Source organism: Hemiscyllium ocellatum, chromosome 24 (genome assembly GCF_020745735.1).
Source record: "Hemiscyllium ocellatum isolate sHemOce1 chromosome 24, sHemOce1.pat.X.cur, whole genome shotgun sequence".
NCBI classification, from domain to species: domain Eukaryota; kingdom Metazoa; phylum Chordata; class Chondrichthyes; order Orectolobiformes; family Hemiscylliidae; genus Hemiscyllium; species Hemiscyllium ocellatum.
In genome coordinates this window covers 15,042,595-15,067,193 of record NC_083424.1, presented here as the reverse complement: position 1 = coordinate 15,067,193, position 24,599 = coordinate 15,042,595, and the positions used below count along the sequence as shown (strand labels likewise).

Sequence of the window (24,599 nt, the reverse complement as noted above, 5' to 3'; positions counted from 1 at the left end):
TTTACACATTATAGTATCACCCACAAACCTATTACATACAGTTGACCACAATCTATAAAATGCCGGATCGGGAACAAATCCATAGAATTAAGAATAGGGCATTGCTCTATAAAATCCAGGATCAAATCTGTAGAATGCAGAAATAATTGTGAATGGATAGAATGCAGAATTATTTGCGACAATGTAACATACAGGTTTATTCGTGAACCTATAGAATGCAGGATTATTCATAAATTAAAGAAGAGATGGTTATTTGTGAATCTGTAGAATGCAGGGTTGACATAGAACACAGAACAGTACAGCACAGGAACAGGCCCTTCGGCCCACAACGTCTGTGCTGATCATGATGCCATTCCCATTTGCCTGAATACAGTCTGTATCCTTCTGTTCCTTGCCTGTTCAAGTATCTGTCTAAATGCCTCTTAAACATTTCCATTGTGTGATTGTTAATGAATGCATAGAAGACAGGGTAAGCCTTGAATCTATAGATTAAAGAATAGGTCAACAATCAAAACAAAAGTTAGCTAAGAATCTATGCAGCACAAAATCAATTCAAAACCTACAAAATGTAAGGTACAATGCACTTTAATTTATGCAGGAGTGTCACCAATAAATACAGGATTGTTCCTGGATCTGAAAGATGCATAAAAAAGTCCTCAGTCTTTTCGCTGTCATGAGATCTGTAATGGATAGATACTTGAAGAGTGTTGCAGATCTGACAGCTGTTTAATTCTTTACAGCTGTGAAATCCCAGGAGCAATTATTAACTCCAACCAGCCTTTTCTAACATTGACTCTTATTTTAGATAAAGCTTGAGTGTACTTTGCCAAAGATAAATACACTTTGTTACTCAGTTCTTGGCCATGAGTGGTACAATTTTGTATCTCTGGTTGGCCACAATCTTGGACAGTCAATGCTGATGTGTGGGAGCTTCAAGAATGTTGGCACAGCCAAATGTTTTCACATGAGGACCAATGATCATTCAAGAAGTTTAGAAAGAGGGCTGGAAAGCCAAGATGATCAGACTATAGAAAGCTGTTTAACATCCTATGGTGCACTGAGCTACTCTATATTTATACCGTCATTTCCACAGTCCCAACACTGAAAAGACAGGATAAGCTATGGAGTGAGATGAGGGGATTGCGAGTTTGCTTATTTCATGATGAAAAATTGTAAGCAATTGAAATATCTTACCAGCAATAATTCAGCTTTAATCATTATACACAGAGTTGGGAAGAAAAAGTAAATACTTTATGGTATTCAGATTTTTGAGGTCAGATTTTTTCATTGGAGCTGGGAACTGGGAAGTGAAATCGACTTCGTGTCCAGTCTGCTGTGAAACATGGATCCCACAGGCTGGGACCTGAATGACTCTTAGAATGGGTCTTCCAAACCATTAGTGGCTGGGGTAGGAGTGAGAATGGAGGCAGAACACCAGCAAAATGAAGCACATTTTAGCCCAAATCATGTGCATGGTTGTAAAAAATGAGGGAATCTGTGGGATCTAGGCAAATGGAGAGGTGGGATATATGTTCGGGCAGGGAATGGATACTTGTTGAAATGTTTATGCTGCTCAGTAGTTTCTTTGGCTAAGATTTCACTACTTAATTGTAGATAATAAACTTGCTCCAGCATATCTGGCACCCCACCAGACCTGCTGCTGGTCAGCCTCAGGGAATTGCTAATGGGCACCCCCAGCCTCGTGACCTAGAAGGAGAAACCAGTCAAACTGACGAAGGAGACATACAGTCCCAACTTATCCTTAAATGGACCTCTGGTACATTCATTTCCAAGTGTCACTGGTTTCTGCCTGTTGGGAACACCTTGGGAGATTGAGCCCTTTACATGTTTACTGATGATCTCAACATGCCCAAGTCACTTTCCCTGCTGCTCAAGCCTCTTCAGGAAGGAAGGCTTTTTTACTTTTATTATTTTATATTTTATTCCGTCCTGAATTGGGACCCTCATTTATAGCCTAAACATTTCTAAACACGTCCCTCAATGAAATGGGCCGTTTGACCCAGAACTATTGTCTGTTGCAGTAAAACCTTGAAATGCATTGAAGGAAGGGGAAAATTAAATCCAATGTGTTCATGTGATTGTGGAGCGGTGTTTTGGGATTTCAGAATAACTTTCCTCCGATCTTTCCCTTGTTCCCAGAACCCTCGACAGGGAAAACATGTTTGCCAAAAGCACTGTTAAACCTAACCAATGGAAAGAATGATACCATTCCTGTGGTGCTTGAGATAGCAGAAAAAACAGGAAACCTTCGAGAGTTCATCAATGCACCGTTCCGGGATGTTTATTACAGAGGTGAGAAACCAGTAGCTGTGCATTAACGTTTGTTTTTGTTTGTTTGTGCCTTATCTTAAACCAGTTCTTTAAACTTCAAGTGGGATTAAATATTTGTATTCAGTTGGCTATGTGAATAATGAGTGAACTTAATTTGTGGGTGACTAAAATGGAACCCTTCTTCATTTCCTCTCCTGCAGTTTGACCTCTACTTGGAGCCTCAACAAGTATTTTATTGATGTGTGAGCCGAAAGAGAAAACATTGACAGGCTAGTCTACTGTGGAGGCATGACAGCTGAGGCTGTTCCTGTCTGCTTTTGGTAGTGGAAAGTCCACCAACAGTTTTCCTTGGACAGGAAGTGCTCAATTTGTAACTACTCTTGTTGATATCAGGAGTACCTGTGAAGGTGGTGTGGAGCAAGGTGGATGATCATCACAGTCAGGCACCTGTGCTAGTATTTGTTCATTAGTATATCTCCCACTGAGGAGGCTGCACAATGTGATTGAACATGCCTGTGACTGAGGCAAGAAAGTGTGGGGAGTTAGTGACTGACTTTTCTTTGGGTGCCTCATTGGCTCCTTACCTCAGGATGATAACAGATTCCATTGAATTGGTACTGTCTGTGAACTAGGCCAAAGATCCTGCCTGAACCTCATCTCAGGTGGACAATGGATGATATGTTGTCTTCTTCTGTCAGTTTAGGACAAGGCCCGTGCATGCTCTCCTTTGCCAAATGACATCCTTCTCCATTCCCCTTGTGTCATCAAGTTCTTGTTGTGGGTTGGAAGGAGGCTTCAACCTAAATGGGTTCCTCTCCTACTCCCCAAATGTTGGATTTGGTGTGAACCTGGCACACTGAGGGTCTAACACCTAATCCAGGGTCTCTGATATGAGGCATCCCTGGGGGATGGCGGTGGAGTTTCAGATACCGGATGTCTACATACGCAGCATGTGGCATCGGAAGTTGAAACTCTGGTAAAATCTCCTGTACCACAGCGACAAGCACACACTTGTAGCACAGTGATTTCCCTACATCAAAGCCAGGAGTCCCAGGTTAATGTCCGACTTGCTTCAGAGGTGTATAATAACATTCCTGAACTGAATTAGAAAATATCTAATATTGTACTGATTGCCCTCCCTATGATTAAGTGCTGCCAAATGAATTAGCCCATGATCTTGGTGCTCTGTTTTTAACTCTCAGCACTGAATGGAGAAAATTTAAACTTTCACATCAGAGAGAGCTCTGTCTAACAACTCTGACCCCAAACCATCCCTTCATTCATTACATCATAAAATAAGATGACGTGTGAAGAACACGCACCATTGATGAATGTACATGTATTTTCCTGACACGAATTTATCATAGTCAGGAGTCCACAAGGGTAGATTTCTTCTGTTTGTTATGGTGGCTAAATCCTAAATGAGTTCTTTATATTAGCAGCCAGTTTTAGCAGAGACAGACTTCAATTCTTTATTTTCCTTTAGGAAGATAAAATGTATAAATGGTAGCCAGAAATCCAGGTAATAAATTGAGACTTCTGGGCATCTCTGTCCCCAGTTCATGATTTATTGCTCCACTGATGTGGAATATTTGTTGCGATGTAAATGCTGGATGGAAGTTATGGACAGAGCCAGAAGGGAAGAATTTCAGAGTAGGATTCCTCCTCGCAGCATACAGACCCATCATTGGCACCTTTTGAGGCCCTGATAAGGAGAAATGACCCATTTCTCAGGCCTTGTTATTAATTGGCACCAAATCCCACCCCTCGCTAAATAATGAAAGGACAGTCTCTCAGTGAAAAATAAAAGGGAAACTGAGATTTGACACTCAGTTGAAAGCATTAAGTTAATGCTGCGTCTGGGAGAGGGGGAGGGTGGAGTACTATAATTTTCTGCAAGCTCTAACCCTACAATTTCTTGTGGTTTTGTTTCTTCAGAGTAATGAGAACCATCAGGATGGGAAATCTATCAGGAGAGATGGAGCAGATAGGAAGGAGTTTTAATCTTTGTTGGTACTGTCATGTGGACAGTGTTGTTTCTATGGAGGGTGTGTGTGTGTGTGTGTGTGTGTGTGTGTGTGTGTGTGTGTGTGTGTGTGTCACAGATAACAAAGAACATGGATATCACTTCTACAGAACTCTCCTCTGTAATGCAAAGCACTACAAGATCAGTACGGACAGGTTAACAAGAGAAAAAAGATGCTGAGATCTGGGGCCTGACCTCGTCAGTATGTGGATCTGTGGATGATAAGGAGTGAGCATATAGCAATCCATTCAAACTCATTTAAATTAGGAAATCAAGATCTTTGTAAGGAGCTGGTAAATTTTGGGGTGCTTCTTCCCATCAGACTGCAATAAAAAGTTAAGGGAAAATTTTCTAACCCACCATATCATCCAATGCTCTTGATATTTTCTGGCCTTTTGTAAATTTCTGATGAGAAGAGCAATCATATAGAGAAGCAGAGTGTGTCCCAAATCCAAGTCTAAGGTCATCGTTTAACTGGACAGCAGATATCCCCACTCTCCCACAGACGTCGAAGCAATCACAGCAGAGGCCTCAAAGCTCTGGATGAAGACTACCAGTGATTCCTTTGCAAGATCTTCCAAGTCTGTTGGCAAATAGGGTGGTTGGCAGCATCACATACACCCTTCACTCCAACCCTTTGATCCAAACTTACTCTCCAACCCTTCAAGCATCACCTGCCTCCTCGTAGCAGTACCAGATTGTGCATTGGATTTATCAGTTATGTCCAATGAAGAGGCAGTAAATTGCCCTTGATCATGAGGGAGTGTCTCAGAAGGAGGATTATCACCTTAGATTATATATTCCAGTATCTCGAGAGGAATTTCAACCCACTTCATTCTGATTTAGTCATGAGACTGTTATCACTAAGCACTGCCAAGACATGTGTTTTGATATTAGCTAAGCAAGCTGCTAACCATACCTCATACACTAACTTCTGAGGCTGTTCTTTACAACATGGTTTTGAAAGGTTTACCGAGAGGATTCATGCTCACTGTTCATGCAAATGTGGAGAAAACACAATTTAAAAGGAAATCTACAAGTTAGTTACATAAAAATTTGTTTGGTGAGTGCATCTATATTTTTCCTCATGTTGGATCTGAGCAATAATCTGAGGAACATTATTAAAATTAATTCTAATTGCTATCTTTGTCAAACGTAACAGTAAATCAGAGGTAGATCCTGACTTAGAAATATATTGTCCAGCATCACTGGGTCACAATCCAGCCTAACTGCATCTTAGGTGTACCTACTGCAGAGGTTCAAGAAGGCAGCTCACCATCACGTTGTCAAGGGCAACTAGGGATGGAGCTATAAATGTCAGTCAAAGATGCCCACATTTTATGAGTAAATAAAAAAGATTATGTGTGGAGCAAAGGCAAAAAGTTCAAATCCTGATGTTTTGTTGTTGCTAAGTTAATTGACAATCTTAAATGCCTTCAAATCAGGTGATGCAGCTCCAAATTACACTGATCCACTTTATTAAGGCAGATTCAAATCTGATAGGACTACTCCCTATACAGCTGTGCAGGGAATAAGAACCTTGCTATGGACAAGGAGTGGAACATTCAGATGGCCTTCAGTTTCCCAATTCGTTGACTTTGGTAGACTTGGTATTAATGAATGAATACAGAATATTCTTTTGATGTGTTATAGGTAGAAAAAACTTGATTGGAACAAGTCTTGTTTCAGGTTTCATCTTAACCGGAAAGTTGCACCAGGGAGGGAGCACTCTTCTGGTGACATTCCATTACTTCATGTGATGATGAAAACAGGATGTGATTAGCGCTGTTAGATTTAACCCCTTCTACTACCTGCTGGGAGTCGATAATTCTCATGTAGGCCAGAGAGGGCAGTACTCCAGCCAGGCCTCCAGGCCTTTCCTGTCTGTCTCTGTGTGGCTACAGCCAGAGACTGCTCTGTGGAGGATTAATGCTCCCACAGCGGTGGCATGGCTGCTTTATCAAAGTTTATTTTACTTTCAAACAAGCTGAAGAACCCTCTCACTCACTTACCAGCCACTGTAGGCTCCTTCTCCTCCTCAAGCTGAAAGATCTCAGATTTGCACTCAAACTTCAAGAGACCACTCTTCATTCATAAAAATATGTTTATATACACACATGCACACTAAAACAGTTCGGTTCTGTACAGGGTAATACATGAAGAAACAAGCAAACATTGGAGTTTGACTGTATCCGGCATCAAACCCAAGGCCTTTGTAACTTGTACAAGATTATATTTACATACATTTGAGGCACTGGGAGGGCACTAAAGCAACTCCTCTGAAAAAACCCACATCTGTGACTGCTTCCTCCTCGGAAATGGGTTTGGGGTCTGTACATTCTGCAGACCTCCTCCCCCTCCTCCCTCCATCATTGCAGCATGATCCAACCCAGAAAGCTGGGTGGCAAAATGTGCATCTGACCAACTTAGATTAAAGCGACCAAAATCAGGAGCAGTGGACTTGTGATTTCCCAAAATGTACCCTGAGTGAGCTGACTTCACCTTGGAACCTCACAGTCAGGAAATCAGACCCTTGAGTTCATCTCATTGGACAGAAATTACCAAAAAGTTTTATAGTAAATGGCAACGATGGTTAGTCAGTGTTAAATCTCAGGCTGCAGAGCAGCAAGCACCTAATTTATGTTTGGACTCATGAACTACATTCCTGAGATAATCAGAGTACAGTTAGATTAAAAGTATCATATATTTTTTAAATTTATTGAAATATACAGTTGATATGTAAATACAAACTCACAGAAGCATTCTAAATATCCTGTTATTAAAAAAATACAGTAATCATAAAAATTACTTGAAGCTGAAGACTGGTTTTATTTCAAGTTTATTTTCTCTGAATCAAAGACTGAAGAAAAAAGGTGAAGGGATTTATTTAAAGATGAGGGTTACTTGGATGATTACTTGTAGTTTCCTCAATCAGGCTGTTATTTTAAAAGTGATTGACTGATCATTCCATGAAGACATCCCTCAACTGATGTACAAATGGACAGGATCAGAGTAGTCTTCTGTACTAGTTTCCATCATGTAAGAAGGAGGGGGTGGGGGGCTGCAGAGAGGAAATTTTTTATTGTTAGTCACATTGCTCTTGGTCTTTTCCCTGCTTATCTCCCACTGCTAGAAAGTTCACAACTTTGACATGGGGCGATGATAGATTACTGGCTAGACCAAAGTTTATTATGCATCTCTAATTGCCCTTGAAAAGGTGGTGGTAAAACACCCTCTTGATCCAGTGCAGTCCATCTATTACATGGTGTGGAGGTGTCAGTGTTGGATTAGAGTGGACAAAGTTAAAAAACACACAACACCAGGTTATAGTCCAACAGGTTTATTTGGAAGCAATAGCTTTCAGAGTGCTGCTGTTTCATCAGGTAACTAGTGGGACAGGATCATAAGACACAGAATTTATAGTAAAATATTTGAGTATAATGCAATTAAACAATATATTGAACAAACCTAGATTGCTGTTAAGTCTTTCGTCTTTTAGAATGGGTTGCAGGTTTCGGTTCATTATTATATAAATTCCAGAACTTCATTTAAGTCCCATTCTCAAAATAACTTAAGGTTTTATAAAAAAAGTGACACCTCAGTTCAGACAATGTATTAAGGCGTGGGTTTCAATACATTGTCTGAGCTGAGATGTCACCTTTTTTCATAAAACCTTTAGTTATCTTGAGAATGTGACTTAAAAGAAGTTCTGAGATTGATGTACTAGTGAACTGAAGCCTGCAACCCATTCTCAAAGATGAAAGACGTAATAGCAATCTACGTTTATAGAACATAGAACAGTACAGGCCCTTCGGCCCATGATGTTGTGCCAAGCATTTATCTTAATCTAAGATCAACTTAACCTACACACCCCTCAATTTAATGCCGTCCATATGCTTGTCCAGGAGTCGCTTAAATGTCCTTAATGTCTCTGACTGTAATGAGATTACTTCCATGATATTGTATTTCATTAATATCCCAACTCACCCTATTCATTTCATATCTCCAATTCGCTTCTCATTCAGTAAGAAGCTAAATTGTGCTAAATCTCAACAAGTAAAACAAAGCAAATACCTAATGGCTGCAGTGTGCTGAATGTCTGGGCTGGCCATCATGCAACCTCTTCTGAACAACATCCCTGCATTGACCATGGCTATGATCCTCCTCCAGCCTTCATGCATTTAACTCAGTGTCAGCAAGCCACCAGTGTTACAACATAAGGATAAGCAAGCCAAACCAAATCAGCCTCACAATCACTGACTTTGCAATTTGTTCATTATGTAGCTTTAATTGCACGACACTTTGATATTTTCCTATAAATTCTGTATCTTATGATCCTGTACCCCAACCGCCTTCCCATCCCCACCCCCTACCCCAGTTATCCGATGAATGAGCAGTGATCTGAAGGCTAGTACTTCCAAATAAACCTGTTGGACTATAATCTGTTTTTATGTGATTTTTAACTTAATCTATTGCATATACACTCACAGTTCTGTTAGGGATGAAATTCCAGGAGTTTAGATGCAAAGTCCATGTGGTTCTTGTTGCCATAGAGATAGTCTTTAACAGGCAAAGAATCAATACAAAGCCATTGTAGGATTGTTTTGCAGCTTTTCCAAAAAATAAAATTATTTCACTCAACCAGCAAGAATCTAAGAGAGATGGAGTTTCTATTGATCACCAAGCAGAATGAAGCACTCATATTAAAGAGACCAAGGTTATGATGATTTAAACCAGACTGGAGGATTCGCCTAGCTTTGGCTAGAGAGAGGGAGCATCAATTCGTCCCACACTGAAAATCAGTTCAGGGAATAGATGTTACCGAGCCGGAAAAAGCACAGTGAATCTTGGAATCTTGGGCTGTGCATAGAAAAATAAAGTGTCCACTTGAGGGATGGAACAATGTATCACCATGTTGGAGATTTTCAATCATTGTAAAAGTTAAATGCGTTTGCAGTACAAGTTTCCCAGTGAACTATTGTTTAATCAAATTGCTTTTGGTTTGTTTGTTACAACATAAGTCTTAAAACTTGAGTTGATGTGGTTTTTCATTTGAACATTGCAGATGATGTTTCATTCATTCACTGGAAATTTGATTTATTTTAAGCTGTGGGACTAATATGTCATATCACGTTGAAGTATGATTGGTGATGGTTTAAGATAACCCCCTGCTTAAAGATATATGCACATCATGTCACAATTAATCTTTGAGGGGAGAAACAAGGAAGCAATGTCCTAAATAAAATTGCAGCAAACACAAAGACAAATCCCACTAGAATCATGTTGGGTTTCTACAAACTTAATTCAACAATGGGCACCTGTATCAACAGTAAGTCAAAGAGTTGACTAGACTTTCTTGAAAGTGTATTTGCTCTCAAGTTTTGATGCTGTAAATTAATTTGTTTTGCAGATTTGGTTCCACCATAGCAATGGATGATATTATGCAGTTCTGCACTTAATCTCAGTGTCACAAATTGAATTCCTACAGCTTTAAACTGTGGAGTTTATTATAATGTTATTATGACAAGGCCATTAATCTAAAGAGTCAGGTAATGTCCTTGCGGATCCAAGTTTGACTCCCAATATGGCGGATGGTGAAATTTGAATTCAATAATAAGTCTGGAATAAAGAACCTCAGGATTACCATGAAACTTATCTATTGTCTGGAAAATCCAACCAGTTGACTAATTACCTTTAGGGAAGGAAATTGCCATTCTTGCCTGATCTGGTTTAAATGTGACTCCAGACCACATTTAACTGTCCCTTTGAAAATAAGAGATGGCCAATAAATGTTGGCCTGCCAGCCATGCCCACATCCTGTAAATGAATAAAAAACAACTTACTTGTTTTCTGTGGGTGCAGTTCTGCATTCCAATGTCTATCCAACATTTCCTACATTCTGCCAGTAACAGTACTTCAAAATGTACTCAATTATCTAATGAGAGTAAAAGATCTGACTTCATTTTCTCCCTCATGCCTCAGGCCAGACTGCACTTCACATCGCCATTGAACGCCGTTGTAAACATTACGTTGAGCTGCTGGTTGAAAAGGGAGCTGATGTCCATGCACAGGCCCGAGGCAAATTCTTCCAGCCCAAAGACGAAGGTGGATACTTTTATTTTGGTAAGAAGACATTCCAGTCTCTCATTTGTTAATCGTATTGACAATGGCTGTGCCTGCACTGATAGCGGGGAGGATTTAACAGCCAAAGTAATTTATTCCTCTTCCTCAGCGGTTGGCTGTTCTTAGAAAGAGAAGGTTTCAATAAGGTCAGGTTTGAAGATGAATTTTACCTGGATTATTATTCCCACACTCCACATTAGTAGACTAGCAAAGTAACCAGCATGCTATCCCTGACCTTCCTTAGATGTCCTGTAACTTCCTCTAACAGGACTAAACAGGCTAAATTCAAGAAGGATGTTCCCTATGACTGGAGAGTCCAAACTAGGGGGGGAGGAGGTGGGGTAAGGGGGGTCACAGTCTAATGTTATAGGGTAGGGTATTTAGAACTGAGATGAGGAGAAATTTCTTCACCCATAGAGTGGTCAGCTCCTGGAATTTTCTGCCACAGAACATGGTTGAGGCCAAAACATTGAATTCTTTCAAGAAGGAGTTAGATGTAGTTCTTAGGGCTAAAGGGATCAAAAGATTTGGGGAGAAAGCATGGAGCATATTCAGAGGGTAGATGGGCCTAATCCCGATCCTGTGTTTCTATGTACTTGGGGATATATATGTCTCCAGTTGTTTTCAAGTAGTTAGGCTAGTACTCAGAAGTTTTGTACAAAGTTGAGAGGTTGCACTTGGACACATTTGATGCTAACAATTGGTTGAGCAGTTATTGATATTTTGTAAAGTGGATTAGGGCCCTAGTTAGCACAAAGATCTCACTGTTGATGTTCACTCTGTAGTGGGTGAACTGATTGCAGCCGGACTGATTGGAGGTCAGTACTTTCAACCTCCACGGCTAAAGTTCCATCCCCATTTCACTAAATGCAGCTGCAAGAAATGCAGGAGAGTGTGTACCATGTGAGGAGGAGCTCAGACCCATTTCTGTGATCCTTGTGGCCAAACAGCACCATTGACACTCATGATGAAGACTAACAGATGAAGAATGGTCACAGCACTGGAGAATTCATGTTGCCATTAGCACTGCAGAGCACTTATTCCCTTTGGTTGTGGAACTGGAGAAGCAGTGGAATTTAGGTAGAGAAATTAAGAAATCTGCGCTTTGTGAAACACTGCAACTTAAAGCTGCACTCGATGTATTTTGTTCCCTTGAAACTTAAATATTTCAATAAACCTCAAACAATACAATTAAAGGAAAATTACAACAGAGTCATGAGGGGCTTTTACAGCGAGCAATCAAAGAGGCAGAGTGAGAGCATTTCCTGACATCTGTCACCAAATACATTTACAATCTTGGCAAGAAATGTTTGGTACATAATGGTATTGCACAAGATGAAAACGGCATATAGTTAGTTACAAGTTAGGCAGATTGAAGCTATTTACCAAAGCAGAATTTCAGGAGTAATTCAGGGCGGATTGGCTGTGTCTACTACACTCTTCCCTATAACAGAGTGTGGACACCTTCACCCTTTCAGTCTGAACTGGACTCAGGCACATGTGTAGTCACCACATGATACATCAGGCTGGGGTGTTGCATTGTTTGCAATGATTTTTATGAAAAGTTTTGTGGTATTTAATTTATATTGACTTTCCTGATACTTTCCACCAAAATAAATCACTTCAAATGACTTGGGATTAAATTTAATCTGCCAAGTCTCTCCCCATTTGACTAATCTATTTATCTTCTTCTACTCTATTACTCTCCTCCTCGCTGTTCACTACATTCCAAAGTGTCATGTCTTTTGCAAACTTCAAAAGTTCAGGTCATTAATGTGTATATAAAAAAAATCAGTGGCCCTGGAGCACACCATTGCACATAAATCTTAAAACTGAAAAGCTCTGCTTTCTGTCGCTTAATCAATTTCATATCCATGTAGCCTTGGCCCTTTAATCCCATGGAATCATAGAATCCATACAGAGTAGAAACAGGCCATTTGGCCCAATACGTCCACACCGACCTTTCGAAGAGTAACCACCCAGATGCTCTAATTTTACCCCTAACTAATACACACAACCTACACATCCCTGAACACTATGGGCAGGGTCTCTTTTTCTGGTTTTTCCTACTCCCTGCTTGGCCTCTACATCATATTGCTTTGAAATAAGTGTCACTGAGACCCAGGTATTTGAGGAGAAGTACGTGTAAGATCCTGAGCTCACTGAGATTTCCATTAATACCATGCTTACCAAGTAATTCCATTCGAAAACCGAGTCTCAGTTACCTTTTTTTGTTGAGAATATCAATATCTATGATGTAGGAGTGCACTTGAATTTAAAAGATTTGGAGAAGACCAAACTCATGAACATAAAGGCAATCATAGAAAAAAACCCATCATATATAGAAGATATTTTAGAGCCTGGAATCATCGAAGTTTAAAGCATGGGCATTTGGCCCATCATGTTCGTACTGACTGACAAGCATCCATACTTTGAAAATATCCTCAAGGTTTCTGCGTCTAATACCTTTTCAAACAATGAGTGCAGAATCCGTATTGGTTACTGGGTAAAAAGATTGCCCTTCAAATTCTCCCTAAGTCTATGTCTCCTAGTTATGGACCTCTAAACCAAGGGGAATAAAGCCTTCCCCGCCACTAAAAAAAACAAACACGTCAGGTTTTGTCTGATCATACTTTGTGAAGCATCTTGACATATTTTATGATCCTAAAATGGCACATAAATCCAAGCTGTTTTTGGTTGAGTTCATTGGAGCTTTAAACTCACTGGTGCCATAGGCATTTAAATGAAATATTACACGCTACAAAGGACTTGCTGGTTTATCTTCATCTGAATGAAAACAAGACAAAAACTAGTTGCAGGCGTGAGGGAAAAGCCAGTTAATTAAATTATTCCGATGAAGATTTATGGCATGAACACCGAAGCACTTACTAACCATGAGTAACCATTGGTTGAATTAGAGGGAAGCATGTCCAGATGTGACAGCCAAAGGGATATGTGATTATATTATTTCAAAAAACTCAAACCCTTTTTGAGTGGATTTCACAATCATAAGACCCTCTGTGTGACTGTATTTGAAAGTGCTTCTCTTCGGAAGATACACCCTTTAAGGGTGCAGAGATTACTGAACCTTGACAAACTGATCTATTTTGATGAAAACGGCTCAAGAAGAGCCGTTGGATGGAAGTAAAGAACGTCATAAACAACTTTGGTCTCAGTTTTACAGTTAGATACATTCAGGGAGAAAGTGATCATCCTGATGCAAATCGATTCCTCAACTCATTTGTGTTTAATGGGAGTTTGTCCATTCATCAATGTTGCGCTTGTGATGGAACTCACTGATTATTTTAACGTATTGGGAGACTTTCAATGTAAGTTGATTAAAATTAAAAACAAAAACATAGTATTGGAAAAACTCAGCAGTTCTGGCAATATTAATGAAGAGATAAACAGTTAACATTTTGAGTCTAACATAACTCTTCTTCGGAATGAGGTTCGCCAGCATGTCCTGTTTTCATTTCAGATTTCCAGCATCTACAGTACATTGCTTTTAATTAAACCTAGACCTGTTCTAATTTTCTTTTCATTTTTAACGTTCAATTTATGTAATATTTTACTGACCAAGTAGTATGCTCATTGAGTTGAATTTTAACATCAGTTGAGGATTTTGTCCTGTTCCCAAAAGCAGTTCTAAAAACTTCCAAGTTTGTTTCTTATTGGGTTTTACTTGTTTAGGATTCCCTTTCTTTTCATCTGATATTATATTCTGTCCTTATCTTGCTAATGACAAATGTATTATGTGATAGAGCTACCAGTTTTTGAAAATCTAATATCTATCATTTTTTTTCTTCTCTAATCCTGCTCCTGCCTCTTGTGCTTTTCTAATTTGCAGTCTTAATTTTAACTATTGTGAACTTCTTTAAATGATTAAAAAACAACGACACTCTCAAGTTATAATTATAATAAAATGTTGTCTGTTTAGCAGGAGGTGCAGGAAAATGCTCTTAAAATAGTCAAAAAGAATGAACTATTCATAGCTGTGGCACAGTCTTAGTTGACTTGCGTCTCAAAGTGTATGAAAGGCACAGTGTCTGGGAAGCAGGATTTCTGTTTTCTCTTGCTTCAGTCTGAGGTACGTGTGTGTTCATAAAGTCCCTTCCTTGAGGTGTGGTTTCCTGGCTGCCTACCCTCTGTTGGTGCTGTTGGCTCAGTGATAGCCTATGTTTTGTGCTTTCTGTTTACTTCATCCTTCCTCTTCCACTGGGCTTGTTGAGCTGGTCATCAGTGAGGGTGGAACCACTTGGAAAGCCTTGCTAATGTTTTAGGAGTTAGGGCATAATGTCCTCCCTTGTGTTCCCTTCTTTTAGCATTTTACCTGGCCCAACTTCAAAGTGAAATAAGCCTTATATAAACAAAATCTAACTCTGGATCCTGGCCAGAAATGTAATTCTTTTAAGAAATATCTTTACCCTTTACTCAGTTTTCAAAACCTATTTTAAGAATGGGATGACAGCTGTACAAAACTGATATTTAAAGCTACCATCAATCAAACTAGACAAGTATTTCTCAAAAAGTAGTCCATGGACCACTAATTGTCTGTGGAAGTCCTGCAAGATGGTCTGTCCACTGGTCCAAAATACAACCACTGGGGCCATACGAGAGGATAGACTCGCATTCCCAGTACTGTTATGATGCTGCTCAGAGTGGCTCATATGTATGGCACAAGCATCAAAAGGATATGCCTCCACACAGAACCGCAACAGAACCACGCCCTGTCTCCTTGGAAACAAACCACCATCCTCAACCCTGAGGCACTGCCCAAAGAAGAAGATTAATAAACCAGACATGTCTTACACCATTCTAAAGAAGGGTCACTGGACCAAAAGTTTAACTCTGCTTTCTCTCCACAGATGCTGCCAACCTGCTGAGTTTTGCCAGCAATTTCTGATTTCCAGCATCTGCGGTTCTTTGGTTTTTGTCCTACTATAGATTTTTTTTGATTAGTTTGCTTGTAAGGTAAGTATTAGTTTCTCAGCAATATTATTGAAATGGTTTTGTAACGTAGTGAGTACTTCAAATAAGCGTGTTTGCTTGCAGTATGATGGAGGTGCCGTCGGTAGTGCCACGCATCAGAACCAGAAGTTTTGTGTTTGAGTCCTGCTCCAGGGCTTGATGGACATGGATGTTTGTAACATGGCTAAATGAGTTGATTAACTTTCAAAGCGCTTTCGGCAGATGGTAGAAAAGGGAGATGCCCTTGGCCATCCATACTCAGGTGTGGCATATTGTCCCCCAATTGTGATCTTTGACAAAAGGCTGGTAACCTGTCATGGAGTCATACAGCACAGAAACAGACCCTTCAGTCCATCCAGTCTATGCTGAACATAATCCCAAAGTAAACTAGTCCTGCCTGCCTGATCTGTGCCCATATCTCTCCAAATCTTTCCTATTCATGTACTTACCTAAATGTCTTTTAAATGTTGTAATTGTACACACATCTACCACTTCCTCAGAAAGTTCGTTCCACATGGGAACCACCCTCTGTGTTTGGCCTTTGTGTGTTTTTTAAATCTTTTCCTCTTACCGTAAAAATGTGCCCTCTAACCTTGAAAGTGTTCTAACCCTAGTATTATTAACATTTATAATATGAATAGGTCCAATCTTTTGAATGAAAAAAATACATAATATTTCACTCTAAAATGAATGCGCATTAAATTTAATACATTTAGTAGTAAACAAGCAGTGAAATATTTGCAGTTTTCATAAGTTCCTATTAATTGTGATGAGGTTTATTTTTCGTAGCAAATGAAACTAGGTGGAGGAGAATCCTTGGGTTATCAATGGGATCTTTTACCCTTCTGAAGTGCTCTGTGAACCAAAAGATTTGATCTAGATCAACCACGTAGAGCAGAGAATCAGGTCGTCACTGATTTAAAATTACAAATGAGACCAGAGATTTAAAGGAACTTTTTTCCCCTTGGATTAATATATCTTTAAGAGGCTATTGCAAAGTAATTGTGGCTGAACCAATTTGCTACTTCAAAAAAGAGCTGGATGGATTTCCACTGGGAAAGTGATGTAATCGGCTGTGATCCTCAGGTACTTCAATGGATGCTGTGCAGACTTGATGGCCAATTGTCCTCTTGTGTTGTATTACAATTTGTTTTGATGTTGCCTGTGCTGGAGAAAAGGAGGAATGTTATTCATGGAGGTTAGCTAATCAGAGTTTGGTTGTGGAGATCCGGAAAAATGGACATTGTGAAGTCGAACATGATTTCTTTTAGCAACCAGCGATTAGTTCAACAGAACCTACCGACAGCAGATGAAATGCATTGAGCTGATTTCACAGTAAATGTAGAACATACAAAATTAATTGATCTTTGCTTTCACCAAAATTTCTTAAGTTCTAAATCACAGAAGATAAAAAAAATTAGCAATTTCATAAGAGCGCTGTATCTTCATATTTTCCTTTTGAGTTGCACAATATCCTTACTTGGACATGTGTGTAAAATTTACAAAAACTGTTTTTTTTTGGTATTATTGATTGTGGATTGAAAAGGGAAAGAACTGGTTGAAGAACCAAGTTTTGTTGGAAGATTTCAAAGTTTTTAAAAGCAAATAACTTGACGCTAATTGTAAATGCTGTTTACACAACTGTAGTGCACATCTTGTTACAAGGAGCTGGAGCCTGGGAACTGTGTAGAAATAAATATTTGGCTGGCAACAAGTAGCTGATCTGTCTGTGGATGAGTGACCAGTTATTGATAACAAAGGAACCTTCTGCTTGCCAACAATGATATGATTGGCTTGCCGGTAGCTCGAAGCTTGGAGATGTGACTGATTGGGAAAACACCGTCTGAATAGCTTTCTCCAAAGTAAAGTTTTCTTTAGAATGTAAGAAATCTGAGAAAATTCCATCAACAATTCTGTCTCTTGTGAATTCTAATTTCAAAGCTTGAATTTTAATTTTCCGCTAACCTTTACAGATCTTAATTACATAATGCACAGATTCCTTTGGAGGCTGAACTCTCTTAAATCTTGCTGTTCCAAGATTTTATTTCCTTAAGAACATAAGAAATAGGAGCATGAGTAGGCCATCTGGCCCATTGAGGTTACTCAATAAGATCATGGCTAATTTTTTTTGTGGACTCAGCTCCACTTATCTACTCGCTGGCCACTCTTTAAGTTAGTTAACCAAACTTCTAGCCATGCTATTATATCACCTGTAATGCTGTGCACCTTTATCTTATGTAGCAGTCCTTTGTGCAGCATCTTGTTAAATGCCTTCTGGAAATCCAGATATACCACATCCACCAGTTCCCCCTTGTCCACTGCACTCATAATGTCCTTATAGGATTCCAATAAAGTAATTAAATGTGACCTGCCTTTCATGAACCCATGCCATGTCTGTCCAATTGGACACTTGTTTTTAAATGACCAAACTTTAATTACCAAAATTACCAAAAGCCTTTCACACATTTTCAAAAGTATCTGTACTGTCTTTAATTTTCGGCTGAATCATCCACAATCAGACCCATTGAATATAATAATGCACTCACCTGATCTACTTCAGACATATTCCTTAATTTTGAGGTAATGTGTTATCTTAAGAATTGTCATCTCCAAAATGTCTAATCTTGTGTTCTGTATGGTTCTTTGCTGACCTTGAATCTTCGCAGAAATATTACCTCTTCAATTATTTATTCTTGATATTTTTCACATTTCTTGTTGAAAAAGCTATTTTAATTTCAATTAGAGTTTGCCAGGCTTTGCTAAGTATTTCTTTGTTAGTATGTTTACATTTTATATTGCACTATTGTATTAATGATTCAATAAAGTTTTAAATTCCATTGCTGTTCTGCAGTGATTAAATGGTTTCAACTTCTTCTTTGGAATACTGTATCTCTGTACTGCTAACAAGTATTACTCATCTTTTTAAGATTTTTACCATCATTTCTAGTTATCAAAAATGGTGGTTTCTGGCATTTTTCCCATCGTTTCTAGTAATTAAAATGGTGGTTTCTGGCCTTTTTTCAGGTTTTCCAACCTTCAGTAACTCAGTTAGCATTGCCCAGGAAAAGTGGACATTTTCTTGCCTTTTGTGATGTAAAGTTCCAGGCATTATTTTCCACATGATTTTTTAAAAAAATAAAGTTCTCTGGCTTTAATCTCTGAAATTGAAGTTTAATTTCTGAGTCCCTTTTTTAAAATGTCTCCTGGCTTTTCTTCTTCTGCTAAATCATTTCATTATGTTTCTGTAAATTTGCATTTTACCAGCATAAATTCTGAAGCCTTACCAATTCTGCCACCCCTGAATAAATCTTGTGGAGCTTAACCTTGATGGTTTGATGCTCCTTGTGAGAGGTGAGAAGTCTCTTTCTCTCCCTTGTATCTTCCTCAATGATCTTTTGAGCCAATTTTTATAAAGGTTTTCCCTTTTCCCTTAGGGATATCTAACTTTATATCTGGAGACTACACTTGCTCTCTATGTATCCTTCTTTGCTAAGGACTATGTATTTTCTTAAGTGCACCTGGTTTTTAGTCCTTCTCCCAGCCCACAGTTTTCCTCTGCACTTCTGACCAGATTTTTGGTAAAGGTTATCTTTTGGCATGCTGAGCTTGCCCTGTTGCTATTTCCACAGTTGTTGCAGTCTCTCTGTTTGTAATTGTGTTTTAACTACACATTGTGTGTACTCTTAAAGTGGTAATACTGTCTACGTGGCAAACTCAATGGTCTACAATATTTTATTTTTTTCTGCGTCATTTACCCATGCTGGAGTTTTTGGCATGGAATTTGAATCCACACTGCTGCTCGCTGTGTGGCATTAACCGGGATTCCACTATTGGTACCTAGTGATATCTGCCACCTCTGCCATTATGTGGTTCAGAGTGAGGCCACTTTTGCCTGTCCTTTGTCTGGGACATGTTAAATGATCAGTGATAGAGATCACAGTGGAATTTTTGCAGAAGAGGTACTACTCATAGTTAAGAAGATGGTCTGTTACAAGTTCTGAACCGATTACATCTGTGCCCTACAAAGGTTGGTGTAGAACTCAATATCTCCAATACGGACCATATGACATTATCAGAAGCACAATGTAACAAGAAAATTACCTTAAGACAAATTATTAATAAAAGAGATGTATGTATTTTGGGAAAAAAAAGACATGAAGTCACTAACATGTTTCTTGTGACAAGCCCATTTGGCTGGGAAACACCACGGCGAGAGTTGCCCTGGTTAGAAAGGTTCAGCACAAGCCAGGGCCCCTGTAAAGCCATTGCTCAGGCCTCAGTACAAACTGCTCATGCATTTGTGAAAGACGCAAACAGTGCTGCATTGAACTGAGCAGGGTCCCCTCTACAGCGGCAGATTAATCCTCTTAAACTCTGCAAACGAGGAGGCAATCTCTTGGTTTTGGGAATTTGCACTGGATAAATGAATAAATAACATGGATAACCTGGGACCAATATTGCTCGATACTCATTTAGAGATAGGGGTAAAAATCACAATTGGAAACCCTGTACTTTAGGGCAGTCATTCTGTTCTCATTAAAGGGGATCTCATGAGTAGGGACATGTATAATGAGAGAGTCTCCCATTAGAATACCAAGGCTTCCTCAAACAGCATATTTAGAGAATCTTGTGCCATCTTTCACTCTTGGTTACCATGTACAGAAGTAAATGGAAAAGACACTTAATATGTTGTAAGAATTTTGACAGAAGGTTAATATTTCTGCTCTGTGTTTTGGCTCCTGGATAAAATATTGGAAAATAATGGACACACTGTCCACAGCTATCTTTCCAGCTCTTTTAATTAAAATCATGGGATATGTGTTTATTTTTTGCTTAATATATAGTCTTGTTGAATGAAGGTTCTTGTATGCATTCTTAACAATATGTCTTGAGGGTTTGGTTCATGTTTAAAAACTTTCTGGGCACTCTACTCTAAAATTGGACTGTTCTTAAGTTGCCTGAGTCAATATATTGCACTGTGCAAAAGAATAATGGTGAAATGAAAATGGTTCATGAATTTGGATGAAACAGGTTGTGAATCTAATGTTATACCTTAGTGAGCCAGGAGGCAGTAAACACCCTAGCTTTTCTCTCTGGGCAGTTGCTGAGTGATGTTGGGGATGGCAGAGGGAGGATAAATTGTGTATCTAATATGATAGTGTTTCCCTGATGATAAGACATATCATAATGATATTTAACAGTTCGGCTTTTAATGGAGGGGCTCAGCCAAGATGAATCATAAATATAAACATAGATAATGTAATGAATCAAACATCACAGGTAGATGACAGTTATACAGACCAGCTCAAAACCCTTGTGCCAACCACTGAAGATATAATCCATTTTGTTTCATGTTTCCTGCCCCTCTTGTTTCCATGTAGCCTAATAAATATTCCTCTATCCAGTCACTTTTGAATGTTATTAATGGATTTACTCCTATCTTTATTCAGATAGAATATCCCAGATTATACAACAGCTTTATGTAAGATCTCCAGTTTCTTTTGATGATCTTCAATTAATGATGTCTATCAACTTACTCTTGACTTATCAAAAGCCTCATATTTTGATCACTTCTCTTAAATCTCTCCTAAACCATGTCCACTCTAAGACCAATTTCAGCTGCTTGTGTCTCTCTATGTAACTGAAGTTGACCATTCCAGCTGTATTTCTAGTATAACTCATCTTCACCTTCTCCAGGAATTTGGTATCCTTCTTAAAGTTTGGTTCTTAAATTGTGTGAAATACTGTAGCTGAGGCGAATCAATCAATCATGTGGTTTTAGCACAGCTTCTTAGCTTTGGCACTTTTTTGCTCCTATTTATGCTTCTTTAAAACAGTCTTATCAACTTGGCACCTTCTCAGCTTTTTTTCTGTTTCCTGCCACTGTCTCAAAAATCACATTAAATTTAAATTTTGCTGACAAATTTTTTAACATAATAAAATAAGAACAATGGATCAAATTACCTTCCACTGGAGGCATGTTCAGGAAAGACTCGTGAGATTCCATTAGCCAATTGTTAAACTGATTAAAGTGGCTGATTAACAAGGGACAATCTGTAAAACAAAACAGGTTGGGCTTAAACAATTTATTTATAAATGCAAAACAGAAGCATCCATTTATAACTTTCTAAGAATAATTATTGTATTTACACTTTACACTTTCAGCCCAATGGCACACAATTGCTTAGCTTCTCATTGCTGCCCTTATAGATAAACTTGACATATCATCTCACACCCTAGGCTGTGATACTCTCACAGCCCCTAGCGAGGTGGACAGGAAGAGGTGTTTCTGTGACTGTTTAAGTGCAGTTTAATGGAATGCCATGGCCACCTACTCCTGAACTGCAGGCCTTGTGTTATTTTACAGTTAGCTGGGAATGCCAATTTTTTTTGGCTTATTTTGCATCCAGCAAGTTTAATATTGGATTTGCCTCCAGGTACAGGAATCCTGGCACCCTACAAACCCACTACAAAAGAAGTATTTTATTTCCCTATCTGGAATCTTGCCACATGTTTCTTTTCAATGGCAATAATATAAAGCATTTATAAACCATAGAGGTTTCTGGCACTTTTCAACATTGCCAACACTATGCGTTTTCCAACGGATTTGATCAGCAAATTCACATCGGTCAGGTTCGTTTCTGTTATTAGACTCTTGGCAGGAATTGATTGTACAAAAAGTAACAAAAGACCTCTCTTGATGAGAGGGATGGGATACCTCAACCAGAGGTCTCTGTTTGTAAATTTGAGTGGTGGAGAGAAGTAGGTGTGATGTACCATGTGAGCTGTATCATAAGTATGGGTGAAAAAGGCCAATCAACCAATTTACTTCTGGAAAGATTTATTTAATTCTAAAGTCTCTTCTTTGTAGCATCCAATCAATACCTTAGTTTCTGTTATTACTTTAGCTGCAAGTTTACTCCATTCATATTGTATGATAAAGAATTTCCTATTATCAGCAGCACTATCAATGTTCTGTAACAAGATGCAAAATGTGAGTAAGTGAGAAATGGCCCATTGCTCCTCCTGTGCAATGTAGTATGTAAAGTTTGTATTTTTATGTGTGACACTGCATTAAATTTGGGATTCAGTGGATGTTCAGCATTTTTGATTACTGCAGAAGCATTTAAATTGCATTCACTATGATCAATGACATATTGCTTTTGGGACTCTTAGTATCTTTTAAAAAATTGTCTATTAGCAGTTGCTTCCTACTCCATTTTCCTAGTCAGATGAAAAGCGTATTAAATTAATGGGGTAAATAATGGATTAATAATTTGATATTTGGCACAGGCTCATAGATCAGATAGTGGGCAATGTGAGATTCTAGAATTAACTGTAAATAATTAACACTTTTCCCTCAATTGTTTCCAAGCCAAATATCCTGTGTTGTGTATAGGTCATCACATGCATGGATGCTTTGAACAGTATGTTGATGCCAGAGAAGCATCTTTGATTTCCCCCACACTACTTGCCTGAATGACTTTGCGTTAGGAAACCTGGAGCTTCAGCATGGTGGGAAAATAAGATTCAGGAAGATGGGCTATAATTATATTCTACCTCTAGTCATTTGAAAAGCAGCACCAGAACATAACATGGGAAATGCAATGGTTCAAGAATGGAGCTTATTGCCACATTCTCCAGGGCAATAAATGCTGACTCAATCAGCATCTCCTGCATGTGTGAGTGAATGAAGGTAAGGTATGGGCAAAAGCAAGTTACTCAGCCCCTTAAACGTGTTCCAACAATTGATAAGATTATGCCTGATCTTCCACTTCTAATCTCTTATGTTAATGATAATCGTCTGGTAATCAGTTGCTCATTAGAAACTGATGAACTCCCTGGGTTTATTTAAAACATAAAACACATTACAAGTTATGAAACAGTCATTCCTACAAATAAACTGATTTCTGTTGCTGCAGGTGGCAGATTAACTGCAAAGTTATAATATTGTATACACTGTGCATATGAAATCCTTGAATGTGAACTCTCTTTAAGATAAGGGATATATACAGTACATGCTGCTTTCCTGTGGTACCTACTTTCACTTGATACTGTGCCCAAAATTTCTTCAATCTATGCTTTGAGTATGTTCAATAATTTTACATCAAAAGCTTTTGTAAAGGAGAATTCTAAGAATTCATAATCATCTGAGTAACGACCCTTCTGTTCATCTGTTATTGGAGAAGGTTTTGCTGAGCTTTCAAGGTGAAAGCCAGAAGATAAAGTAGCACTTCATCAGCATTTAGCCTCAGCCCAGCAAACATTTCTTGAGATAAGAAGGGGTTTCTCTATTTCCCCCAGATTTCCCACCCTTTCCTATTTCCTACCCTTTAAAATATGTGAATGATGCAGTGGAGTTGAGAGTACTTATGCATATATAATCCATGCACCCTGTGACAAATGGAGCAAGTCCCCATCAGGGTCAGACTGGCAGCTAGAATTGCCATCGTACTCCAGGTTTTGTGGAAACTGAGGCAGTGAAATTAAAAGCTTGCAACAGGTCGCCTCCAGTTCTTCTTTTCAATCACATTCAAGAAGATGGAGAACATTTGGATTACCAAGCCGAAATATGATGTATGAAGGGCGATTTACCTGTATTTTAAAACCATGCCTTTAAGAGTTTGGATTTGAGGCAGTGGTAAGTTTTGATCTGTGTCTGGAAGGGTTTGATGATTAACTCGTAGGTATCTCTGTAACCATGACATATTTTTTAAAAAGTAGGAGAGCAAATTCCTGGGATATAATCTGGTTTTGCTCTCATTGAGAGAATTTTTGAGTGAGCAAAGTAAGCTGTTGTCCATTAGGTTTTCAGTTTAAAAGTTTTGTTTTGAATAACTTGTTTCTCTTGCTTAAGTGAAACACCCATAATTTGGATGAAGCTTTCGGTGGAATTCTTGGCTGATGCTGGGTGTTTATGACAATTGCCTCTAAATAAGAGTTTAGAACTGCTAAGAAATCAATTGCCTCAGATTAAAGAGTTTAGTTTTAAAGTTTTAGAACAGAAGTGTTTGGTTACAACACTGAAGGGGTTCTTTGAAGCTGTGAAAGTCTAAGCTCAGTTATATGAAGAGTCAAGGAAGGTCCTTTAAAATTCTCAAGACTGGAATTTGAAACCACAGTTAGTCAAACTCTATAGATACGATAGAGAAGGGAATTCTCCCTGCTGTGAGAACTGAAAATGAGT

At 38.8% G+C, this 24,599-nt stretch overlaps 1 protein-coding gene across 1 annotated transcript in view; it reads left to right on the top strand.

The window, feature by feature from the left end:
• Window positions 1-24,599, top strand: part of trpv4 (transient receptor potential cation channel, subfamily V, member 4) — a 110,613-nt gene that overhangs the window by 50,097 nt on the left and 35,917 nt on the right. The window contains exons 4-5 of the mRNA XM_060843492.1: window positions 2,161-2,313; window positions 10,301-10,441. Coding sequence (XP_060699475.1) covers window positions 2,161-2,313; window positions 10,301-10,441 — 294 coding nt within the window. The remainder of the gene's footprint in view (window positions 1-2,160; window positions 2,314-10,300; window positions 10,442-24,599) is intronic.